Here is a 12,450-nt window from a genome sequence, read left to right on the forward strand (position 1 = left end):
TTAAATTGAAAATCATAACATTACCCATTCTTCTAGTTCTACAAGTACTTTTTTTTTAAAAAAACCCCACACATATCCATGGTCTTATTACAAAAAGGTCCGTTCTGATTCTTTCAGTATTTCAAAAAGAATGACACCATTTTCCACTAACATGCTCAGAACCCAAGTTACATACCCAGGATATATCAAAACCCAACCTTAAACAATTCACCGAGAATACTTGGATGAAGACCAACTCTTTGTACCAGTGCTGGCACCACTTCCGCTTCCAAAAGAAGGTCTCCATTTGTCACCACTTGGTTGGGCCCCACGGTCATCCTGCTTCGCACCGCCCCACTTATCAGATTGTGCTGGTGGAGGTGCCACTGGCTCTGTCAGCCCACTTCTACGAAATTTTGGGGGCACATACTTAGAACCGCCAGCTTGACCAGCAGCTGCCGCAACTGAAGCTGCTGGTGCTGCTACTGGCGGAGCCGCAGCAGCTGGAATCTCAGGCTTAGTTGGGCCGTCAAATGGAGTTCCTCTTAATATAGCTTCCTTACGTAGCCTCTCTCTTTCTTCCAGTTCTTGTTCTCTCTTCCTTTGTCTTTCAGCAATTTCATCCATCTTTGCCCTATGCACAGCTTCCTCCTTCTTTCGCCTTTCAGCCTCTGCATTTGATCCAACCGAAGAAGTTAAAACGTCAGAAAACGTTAACCCGCACATTGAGGTGGCAATTTTGACTAATTTAATTATGAGAGAAACAGATACAATCACGATATTACACACAAGTGTCAAAGCATAAAGAAGTTTCCGAAAGTGCTTAATAACTGCATACAAACACAGCTAATTTTTGAAAAAGATGAAATGAGATGAACTTGACCTTCACGTTTGCGAGCTTCCTCCTCTTCGCGCAACCTGTTGAGCCTTTCCTCTTCGGTCTTGACATAAAACAACATTTTCCTCTTGATGTCCCTCTCTTCTTTACGTGCCCTGACTATTTGGCTAATCCGTTCTTCCCTGTCCGCTTTCATTCTGTTGTACTCGGCCTGACGACGATTGACAACTCTCTCTTGAAATTCCATCTGTGCACATGGAATTCAATGAACCAATTACGTAGCCAGCATTATTATCCACTGTCTAAATAATTAACTTCATATCAAGTAAGTTACAAAATATCTATATATAGTGCCCTATTTCACCTGTAACGATCCAAATAAAACCAGGTAACTACACCAATAGGTTATCTGGGCAATTTATAATGTGTATGTGCTAGACTGCTAGTTATGCCATGTCTGAGATAAATGTTTTTACTTATAACATATACTTAAAAATTAAACCAAGACAAATAAAAGAAAAGAAAAGAAAAACGATAAAGAAAGTGAAATAGAAACCAATATTATTAAAAACCAAAACAAACCTTATGGTCCATAACACGAGCAAGTCTATACTTCTCTTTTACATCTCCATCATGACGCTCCCTGCTCAGCTCGACCTCAAGCTGCAAAACAGATGTTACAATCATCAAATACAGTTGTTTTGTGGAATATTGGTCCATGCTTATATGTCTTAATATTTACATTTACATGACTAATATAATTTAGATATTTAGGTACACAAAGTACCTGTTGTTCCCGTTCATGAAGAAGCTTCTCTTCAGCTAAACGCCTTCGAAATGCAGCTTCAATCAAAGGTGCTGCCTCTTCCCTCTTTGCTCTTTCAAAGTGATCCATAGTTTTAATTAGTTTTTGCATTTTCTTTTCCATTTCTTGCCTCTCTCTAAGTTGCTCCTGCATTGCTAACTCCATCAGACTCTGCTTTGTCACTTTCTCCTATAAACAACAAACAGCAGTCAACGGTCAACTTAAGGATAACTCTACAAGGCACGTGAGCTGAGAACTGAAATTGCTCACCCCTTCAATGAGTGGCTTCCTTTTCTTGTTTCTAATGATCTTTTCAACATCATTTAGTAAAGCTTGTGCTTCTTCACGCTCTCTCTCCTCAATTTCCCTTTTAATACGTTGGTGCTTCCTTTCTTCAAATTCAGTTGCAAGTCTTTTCTGTTCTGCCTCTTCAGTTTTCTTCTTCTGTTTTAGTCTTTTTGACTCCTCTTCCCGTTCCTTGCATGTAAAATTGTTTAGATTTAGAAAAAATCAGCTGAACGCATCAACAAAACTCAGGCCAATATAGTGTAACAGCACAATGTCTTGAGTATAGAGATGGCATAGTCAACACACAAGTATACACACAGCAAATACAATTTTCAACTATTTTCAAATGAATGTATAAAGATAAATTAAATTCATGTGCCCACAAAGAAATTGACCAAATTAGATAAGATAGGTCAATGTGTACTCAGATACTCAGCCTCCAAAATCCTTTTTTTCTAATTAAAATTTAAAGAAAAGTATCATTACATATACAATAAAATGAAGAATTTATACACCCCATTTTAAAGTAAACACTTCCAGTAAAATGCCCTCAACACCCTCTCCATAATTGTTAACTCGTGACTCCTGATGCGACTCATTTTCCTGATTTTTGACTCGTGAATCATATCGTGGCTCGACTCGTAAGAGTCATAGTATACACATTACATGTCTAAAGATACGTATCATACGTGTAACAATACAGTATTTTTAATTACTTATATACATTAATGTAATATTAACCTAAGTAGTTAAGGAACGAAATTTCGGTGTTTCGGTCAAGGGCCGGTATTTGAAATATCGATTATTTTGGTGGAATTTCAGTAATTTTAATACTATGCAAATATTATATATAATTATATATATACGAAAGAAATTGCAATTATACACAAATAGCAATTATATTATGTTAATACTTAATCTAAATATCATAAATCAAGCTTAAAAGTGTCAATATTTGATAGAATAGTGTTAATACTTAAAAAACTAGTGTTTCTTATGTTGTTTTTAAGTTTGGACAAGAAAAAATAAAAATAAAAAAAAAACCTGAAAATCTGGTATACCACCAAAATTTGGACCGAACTTTGACCGATTTTGGTAAATTTCACGGAAAATCTCGGTACCAATATTTTGGACAGAAATCTGGACCGGCATAAGAGTGGAGGACCGAGAACCGAAATACCACTAGTATACCACCAATATTGACTACATAGATATTAACATTAAAACTAATAAACTTTACCAATACATTTTATAGTATTTTTTTCAAAACAAATTATAACGCACCAGAATTCCTTAAGACCATCTTTGACCCACCTTGACTCAGACCAACTCACACCTTGGCTCGCGATTCATTCACGAGTCATAACCTCTGGCGAGTCACTTAACAAAGCGACGCTTGTTCACCTTACTTTGACTCCACTCGTACGGTCAACTCGTGACTCGTATGAGTCTAACAGCTATGACCCTCTATCCTACCCAACAATAATGTGGCATCACACTTTTTTTTCCATCATCTTAAACTATTAATGCATCATTTCAAAACTAAAACTACCAAAAGCATCAATTGCATGAGACAACCGGCATCAAGCCAAACGATCGAAAAGATATAGGAGAAAATCAACTATTTGATGTCGTTATGTTGTTTGGGTATCACACTAGTTAATATAACACAGTTTTATTGAATATTTGAAATATTAAGTAATTACAAAAATTAATAATAAACAAAAAGTACTTGAATACAGTTTGTAAACCGGCATATCCAACTTGCACAAAAAACTGCTAATTTTAGACATGAATCATAATACTGAAATCGGACGATAATTACCTTCTCAAGTAGGTGACGTTCTTGTTCTTCCTTGCGTTTCTCAATAATTGACTTCCTAGCAAGAAGCTTTTTGTGCTCTTTATCAATAATATCTGCCAAACTCGGAAGCATAGCACCTAGTTTTGATGCTTTCGATTGAGAAGGATAAATCATTGACCTTGATTTATTCAAACCGACAGCCAAGACACTTAAGTGATCTTGCAGATAATCAGATTCAAAATCCTGGAAACAAAAGGATAGAATGTTACTCAAAGGGCATAAGTGAAGTAGATACAATGAAATTAGAGTAAAATACACATTACCAAGTCACCAAATATAATTGCACCCTTCATATGGTCAACCTTCATAGCAATGAAATTATGTTTGACGGCATCGACAGAGATCCTCTCAACGGCCGAGAAGTCAAAGAAAGGAACCGTTTTTGACAAAGTTTCAACTTTCATTGTCTGATATACTTGGGACACCTAGAGCAGAAAATAACTTACACTTCAAAAAATAGAGAAACTAAACAAACTAAAATGGAAATACATTAATCATTTACCTGTTGCAGCAGCCTTAAGGTAGCTACTTTTTCCAAAGCAGGAACATAGTGAGAAAGCTGTACTTCTGGTACAGAAGATGCTGAAGATATTTTCCCCCCAAGTTTCGCTATCTTTGCCAACAAAGGCTGAACTTTTGATGCCAAATCCAATGGCAAAAATTCATTTTCAAGAATATGGTAGAGATCCTTTACTTCCTGAGTTACATATGTCATTACCCCTTTTGAAACCTGAAAAGAAGTACATATTCAAGATATTTTAGTCATTGCCATTGCGAAGAAAACTAAAATAACACCATGGACAAGAAAATGTGATGACAAAAGTAATGAAAGTTAAACTACGACCAATATGAACCTGTTTTAGCTGATTATAATATCGAACTACCGACAAGAGAGTATTAACTACAATCAATAATAATCAGTTTTAGCTGATCAAGAGACTTTGTTTTGAGTTAGCCTTTCAATATTAACCAACAGAGTAAAAAGAACTAGAATTCACTTTTAACGATCAAAAAATAAAATTGCATATTGATTACCACTGCAAGGATTAAACATGTAAATGAAATAAAAAGAGGCAGAGCAGCGATCTTACCAGATCTGCAAGAAGGGATGACCGAGAGAGCTGCATAGTAAAAAAAACATAATGAGAATGAATTTAATATGTAACAAACCAAGATAAGGCTAGATATTAGTGAGAGATACCACTTCTCTTGTTTCAAGCTTTGCATCTATATTAAATCCAATAAGATTGTACATCCTTAGAGTTCGCTCCTTTTCATGTTCTAGTTCTAAATGAGATGCAGTTTTCAGGTGATCATAGGGTGGAGCTGCAAGTGCAGCTAACAGAACAGATGATGCAATCAACTGCAGATCTTTTTGGTTCAGATTCTTGTTGAAACTCTTTTGAAGTTGAAAAAGTTTGAACCATGCATAAGCATGATACAGATGACTTGAAGAGATCCAAAAGATCTCGGTCAACTTTGCATAATAAACAGCCATCAAGGAAGATTTTGGCATTTTCTTAACCATGCTTGTCAGCCCATATATATCTTCTACTGAGCGAAAGGCTTCCTGAAAATAGAGTGACATGGAACAAACATTGAAATTTCATTTAAGTATTTAAATGCATATAGCGTACAGCAGAACCTGACAAACTTGACCAGCCAGTTATAGGTAATGCGCAAAAGAAGGTTATGCTAAATACTATCAGATTTTTTTTCTTTTTTATAAAAATTTAGAATATTTAAATAGTTTTTATGAAAAATATTAACACACAATTTATATATTTAACTAACTCTATTTTTGTTAAAAGAATAAAATAAAATAAAAGATTTTAAAAGTTATACTCATGCATTTACTTGAACATGAAGTTACTTTTGCACAACTCACTCGTCATTTCCATTTCAAGTTTGACTACGTTTATTAGGTTTGCCCACTTGGCCCGTTATATGTGGTAAGGACTGCCACAAACCTGCCAGAGTTCAAGCTCTGTTGCAACTTTAAGCTGCTCAAATCTTGTATCAAGATAAAAATGTAGACTTTCAGGAGCCGTTAGGTCAGGCCTATCCCTCTGGTCTCTGAACTTGTTAAGATTTGCAAGGTGATTTCTGATTATCTCACACAGCCTTCGAAACTCAGTTGTCCTTTTATATTGTTTGCAAAACTGAAAAGCACGATGTGCGGTGTCCTGCATAGAAGTAATGAAAGATTAAACTCGATTCAAAATAATGAAATTATTCCCAAACAAGTAGGGCTCGTTCACATAACATACTAGTTTGACCCTAACTGACTAACAACATAACAAGCAATTCCATCACTAAAACATAGCCTTAGAATGTAACAGAAAAACTTTGTTGACTTAATCCAACAGTACAAACAGAAAGAGACAAATTGCCATCACAGTAGAGCATGAAAAATCATTGGATCGGAACACTGAAACCCAAACTAAAACCATTTATTGCTAGTACTCTTAAAAGAAAAGAATTGTATTAAGCTATAAAATAACTGGAAATAAGCCTCATCTTCAAAACTGTTCAACAAAGAATCGGGCAACAACAGAGTTCAAATTGGAATGCACCCCATTTTAAATATATATTAGTTGAGAGTTAATTTAACTAGCTTTTCACTTGGTGTCTTGTTTTTTCAGGTAATGATATTCAGAAGATCTACCCGTGCTACAAATTCAATCAGTCCTAACTTGCACACTCCAACCACTAGCCTGCATCATCATCTATTGATTTGCATGCTAGTCGGATGACAAATACAGATGCTCTTAATATATTGTACATGTCTATGTCTATGTAAATGAAGGAATACATATTTTACACCAAGGATAAAAAAATAGAACTAGAATACTGTGGATCTGTTGTAAGATAACAAGACCACAAACTCGGAGTGAACGAGTTAAATTATGGACGATAGAGAATAACTTACTGCATACAGAGACATCAACTTGGAGTTGTTTCGCAGAATCTCGAGAACTGTTCTATAAGTCTCCCACAAGAACTTAAACCACGGGGTCACAAGCTCCCTATCCGAACGATCCTTTCCCTTTTCACCACTAACATAACTCAGCATTAGATCTTCTGGCCTTTTATCAGCTTCGAGATCATCAACATCCAAAGCTTCTTCTAATGCCTGTGCTTGGGTACGGGCCAGCTCAGCCCTCTTAGTTGAAAGATCCATAAAGTGTTTTATGACTTCCTCTAACGAATTGACGTTAACTTGCTGACAAATTATGCGGTACTGAATCAGACCATCTTTGGCAAATCTACCCCGCCTCATGTCTACACAAAGCTCGATATACTTGAACATGATCTTCTCATGTGTTTTCTGCCATGCCCTGTACCTCTTTGATGTAATAAGATCATGAAGAGCTTGAAGTGCATCTTGTTTCTGCCCAACATTTATCAATTCTGCAATCATACAAATACAGAATAGCAGTTTAGTCATTCAGACATAAAATTATTACAGGCTAAGTGACGTTATAGATTCGCATCAAATAACTTTAATATATACATATTTATTTATTTATTTTTTGAACGGCTTTAATTACATATCTCCTAATTAAGAATTCATTGTTTTAGGAAGTACATGATCTAACACCAAACTATTCGAAAAATAAGAGTTATTCCTATCAAGCTCCAGAAATTTCACTTTCAGAAATTTGACTTATATTGTTCAAAACACATATGTAATCCAGACTAAAAATTCCATTTCCAGGAAACCATCAGCAGTAAATGCAAAATTGATAACTATTTCCTAAGAATTAAACTAGGTCATATTTTCACTCATTTCCATCTGATTTATGATACTGACCTTCAACCAAATATCAGCCCCACTTTCTACAAGTAAGAATTCTTTTTATTAAACTCCCCAAAATAAAATTACAATACATCTTTTTTCTCATTGGCGAATAAAAAGAGCTTATAACAGATAAATAAATAAGATGCAACTCACCTTCTGCTCGTTTCAACGCATTCTCGGGTTTAGCAAAAGTCGCCATGTTCAATTTGGTGGTGGCTGGTCCCGATTATGGTGGCGGCGGTTCGATGGTGGAAGTGACAAGATGAAGATGAATATAGACGAGGAAAATGATTTAAGGGCTTGTTGGTGCTTAAGTTTTTAGGTATAGTGGTACAAATTATAATGCGTGGAGTACACTTTCAACATGTAGATAAAATTAAATGTTAATTTCATTACATACCCCTGGAATATGCCATATTTTTCAATTTCACCTTCCCCATATATTCGTATTATATACATACTCTATGGTTTTTTTTTTTATCATTACATACCCCACGCCTTAACCGGAGGTTACTCAAACTCTTTTAAGTCTCTCATGTGCATCGCATATGAGATCATTTTCGTTATTTTATCTCTAAAACACTTTCTTCTTCATTTCCCATCTTTTTTTTCACTTTTCACATCTTCTTCAATAATACACAAATTTAAAAATACAGATATAAATAATACATCCATAAACATAACATAAATTTATACATAAAAATATATTTGTCTTGTTATACACATACACATGTTACATGTATGTATCAATACTATACATTTATCGACAAATTTATAAAATTATTCAAATGGTAAATTATATTTTATCATCAACATATACATATATACATATATATATACATATATAATACTTAGCAGTACATTCGACAGCCCCAACCACTTGTCTACTCCATTTTCTTTAAACAAACCATATATCTGTTTTATACAATTTAATCAAATTAAAAATTTCACCCTAACTATTCAAATTCACCTATAGTAATTTTAAAGGAAAAACAACTTTGTATACACAGAATACAAAAATTTAAACTGCAGATATATATACCATGGGACGGCTATTGTACTACCACCACCAAACTCCGACCACCATCGCCACCACAAAAATCCGGCCACTATCACCACCATCAAACTCTCATAACCCACCACCATAATTCTCATACCACTATGCCTCCTTCCTAACATTAATTCATCCTTTTCGTTTTTCTGAGGAGTTACCATAAAACTCATACCACTTTGCCGCCTTTTTTTGTCTTTTCCTAATGATCGCCATAACCCGATTAGAAACCCACCACCAGCTCCACCATCTTCATCTACTTATAGATATATATATATATATATAGTAAATCGAACTATTCAAATTCAAAGTAGCTGCACATACTTTTATTTCTTTCTCCTTGATTACGTGTATGAATGTTTTTTTCATTAAGGTTTATTATTTTTACAAATCCTACTAGGACAAATTGTTAGATCACTGTTTGACTATTTCCTACCTACCCTTCTTTTTATAAAATTAGATTGCAACTTATCTGTTTTCTTTCAGTTCTAATTATCACTATCCACCTCTTTTCTTTTCCTTTTACTAATCTTGTGAATAATCTTCATCACAATGACTCCATATCATTTTATCTTTTTCTTTTTAATAATCTTCGCCATAAGTATTTCAATAAGTATTATTTTTGTCCTTGGGGTTTAGACCAACTGGACATTTAATGCCTCTTATGTCTTTTAATCAAATGTTGGTCACGGGTTCAAAACCTTTGAAAGGCATATTGGGAAGTCTTTGCCAATGAGGTGGAGCATGGAGGTTTTCTCTTGCATTTAGCTAGTTTCCTCCAGAACGGTAGTGGGACTTTCACCGCCAGTCATGGTCGATCTCTTCCGGATTTTGAAGAGGCATGCCGCTGAGTCCAATCACCACTGTTGTTCAAAAAAAAAAATATTATTTCTCCCAGGAAAGTTAGATAAACAACAAAACATTTTAAATTTTGATTTTGTTATGCATTTATATGGCGTTGGTATCGTGGGTTTTGATGATGCTAGTTTGGATTTGAATGTTCTAGTTTCCAGTATGTCAGTGGTGGTATAAACAGAAACAACAACGCAGTGGTCGGCGCAATGGAGGTGTACAACAACCTTATCCAAGGTTGGTGGTGTACAACCACCATAACCGACAGCTACACAGTGGGAAACCTAGTTTCTAGAATGGGAAGTCTTTTAGTTTATAGATCCAAATTATGCATATGGCTGAAAATTTAATGTTAATTAGAAGCATGTAGGACATTTTGAACGAAAACATGGTGGCAACTTTTATGTTTGGCATATGTTTGTTGATTTAATTTGGGGTTTATTTTTTGTATGGTAGTCGTTTGACAACAACGACGATGGTTGGCCATTACCGGAGAAAGCCTGAAGGAAAGTTTGGTCGGCGTTTGCTAAGAATTGTTGTTTATTCATTCTACTATATTGTCACTGTGAACAGTGTAAAACGCATCCATTATTGTTTTTTCACTATCACTGTTGGTGCATATCCCTTGGTGACACAAGCATTCTAGATGTGTGATGTACTTTATATATTTCAGGTCTTGTAATTTATCTTGTAATTACCGTTTATCGATAATATTACCTTGGCATATATGGTTGATCAAATTGGATCCTATTATGTTTATATGTTTGTTTATTATTTATATTTTGCAGGTTTTCAACGTGAATGTAAAATTACATATAATGAGTTATTAAGATAATATTGTTGCATCGTATTTTACTGACGTAGAAATATTATCTTAATAACTTCGAATGGAAGGTTAAGTTAATTGTTGTTGCATTGTATTTACTGATGTAGAAACGTTAACTTAATATACACTTCCAATAGGTAATACAGACAATGTTGTTGCAATGTATTTATCCTGTAGAAACATGGTCTAAGCTAATTGTTCACTGATGTAGAAACGTTAGCTGAGTTATTGTTGCTTCTGCATCTCGACTGCAGCAGAAACATGACTCAAATATTCCTAAGTGTTATTTGAGAGTTTTCGGGAATGAGCAAATAGTTGCTTGTGGAGAAAACACTCAAATAGTCATTTGAGAGTTTCCGAGCTTTATTATGGTAGACCTACGATTAATGTAACTCAAGATTCTCCAAGTGGAAGCACAAATGCATACCTTAGCGAGGAAGTTGACTTACAGAAAATCTCATTTGACTTTGAGGGAAACATATGTCTTATTTCAAGACAAAGTGACAGTCTAGGCAACCGTGGATATCCTACCTCCAATGTTAATTCCACTGTGCCTATAAGTGTCCAAAATGTGGAAAATCACTTATCCGTTCTTGCATCATTTGTGACATCATATGAACAGTTTATTCAAGGAAAGGTTCAAAATCCCAGTCTTATCGATGAAGACTACGAGCAGATTGATCCTTTAGACTTAGAAGAGATGGATCTGCAATGGCAAATGGCTATGCTAACTCTTCGGGCCAAACGGTTCCTATGGTCAAGATAATGCTGTTGACAGAGTATCCAAAGGTCAAGGTGTTGGTAGTACTTCTGCAGCTGTCGATCTCCCCATGGTCGATGCTGCTTCCCAGCCAGTTGTAGAAGAAGAAATTCCTTCAGGGTCAGGGCAAAGTCTCAATAGAAACTGACAACGCCAGGACGAAGGTATGTCTCTGGGGCTCATTGCAGAGACATATTCTTCTGAGGTGGAAGAGATGAGACAAGATTTGGATGAGCTAAAATCGAGTGTTCAAGAGCCTGCTCAAAACTTGGCAGAGGTTATGACTGAAGGGCCACTCCACTTTGAGGATAGAGGCAAAGGATTGATGGGTGCATCTTCCTCTAGTTCAACAACACCATCAACTCCTCAAATTCAAGTCATTCCGCAAACCAGCTGTAGTGTCACTGGTTGGTACTGAAGATGACCAGTCACCTCCAAAAGTAGTTAGAATTTTGGGAATCAAGATTGGAGATAGGCCAGTCTCGATGACTGCAAGACCTCACAGCTCTGCTTTCACACCAATCATGTCTTCATCAACGACTCCACCAACTACAACAAGACCATTTGTTGCATCTTCACAGCAAGGAGCTTTTCAAGCTAACAAGGTACGTGTCACCAAGTTAGCTGCTTATATTCAACAAATGAGAGTTCTAGTTGCAGGCTTGTCTGACAAGCTGAAAAGAAAAAAAAAAGTCACACCGAATAGATGCTGAACTTATTCGACAAAGTCACCTGGAGCTAGAGAGAAGCCAATACGACATGCAAGATGCCCAGGAAGCAACAATCAACTCTGTGAATGGGATTGTTGATTCAATTGGGGTACACCACAAATTTTCATAGGGTCAAGTTAAGCATCTTGAACGCTTAGGTAAAAGGTCTGCTGAGCTGCACAACAAGATTAGAAATCTTGAATCTCAGGGGGAGAAGTCTGGATGCAATAAGGATACTCTCAAACATCGTCGAAGAAATGATGAGGACGAGGATCCAAGTGGCTCCAGGCAACAGGAGTAGATTTAGAGATTTCCTAGCTTAAACGTAAGTGCAACACAGGGGGAGCAAAGACAACAAGGTCAATCCAGCCAAGATGATGTTCCTTCATTTAACCCACCAGCTATAGAAGAAGTAGTTGGTGTCAGGAACAAACCGACATAAAGAGAAAGAGTCGGTATTCAGGTCAGACCAACTACTGAGGAAGAAGTTGGGAGTGAACTCTTGGACGACGTTGCTGCATACTTCAATTTTGATGAGTATGGGAGCATGTTTGATAATCCGTCAGTCTCAGCAGCTTAAGACAAGTGTTCATACCTCAATGCAATACTTGATCTACTTGATCCAAAAGTGAAGGTAACAGATGAGTTGTCTCTACAAACAACCGGTGCAAA

The 12,450-nt window shown here is 36.0% G+C and overlaps 1 protein-coding gene across 1 annotated transcript; it reads right to left on the reverse strand.

Moving 5' to 3' along the window:
- Positions 1-7,868, reverse strand: LOC122606509 (eukaryotic translation initiation factor 3 subunit A-like). The gene is made up of 13 exons (XM_043779371.1): positions 7,733-7,868; positions 6,707-7,188; positions 5,745-5,960; positions 4,976-5,344; positions 4,866-4,895; positions 4,277-4,504; positions 4,038-4,199; positions 3,736-3,957; positions 1,893-2,099; positions 1,605-1,811; positions 1,400-1,480; positions 863-1,064; positions 1-650 (listed from the first exon to the last, which is right to left on the reverse strand). Exons 1-13 carry the CDS (start codon positions 7,776-7,778, stop codon positions 208-210), a joined length of 2,895 nt encoding a protein of 964 aa, XP_043635306.1. The 5' UTR covers positions 7,779-7,868; the 3' UTR covers positions 1-207.
- Positions 7,869-12,450: the final 4,582 nt, after the last annotated feature.

This window comes from Erigeron canadensis, chromosome 7 (assembly GCF_010389155.1).
Source record: "Erigeron canadensis isolate Cc75 chromosome 7, C_canadensis_v1, whole genome shotgun sequence".
Taxonomy (NCBI): Eukaryota; Viridiplantae; Streptophyta; class Magnoliopsida; order Asterales; family Asteraceae; genus Erigeron; species Erigeron canadensis.

Excerpts from the sequence above, each read along its gene's own strand:
- LOC122606509 (XM_043779371.1), bottom strand. The coding sequence starts at position 7,778 with ATGGCGACTTTTGCTAAACCCGAGAATGCGTTGAAACGAGCAGAAG. Across the intron at positions 1,481-1,604 it reads TTCATGAACGGGAACAACAG|CTTGAGGTCGAGCTGAGCAG; the intron begins GTACTTTGTGTA and ends TCTGTTTTGCAG. Across the intron at positions 651-862 it reads GGAAGCTCGCAAACGTGAAG|AGGCTGAAAGGCGAAAGAAG; the intron begins GTCAAGTTCATC and ends GATCAAATGCAG.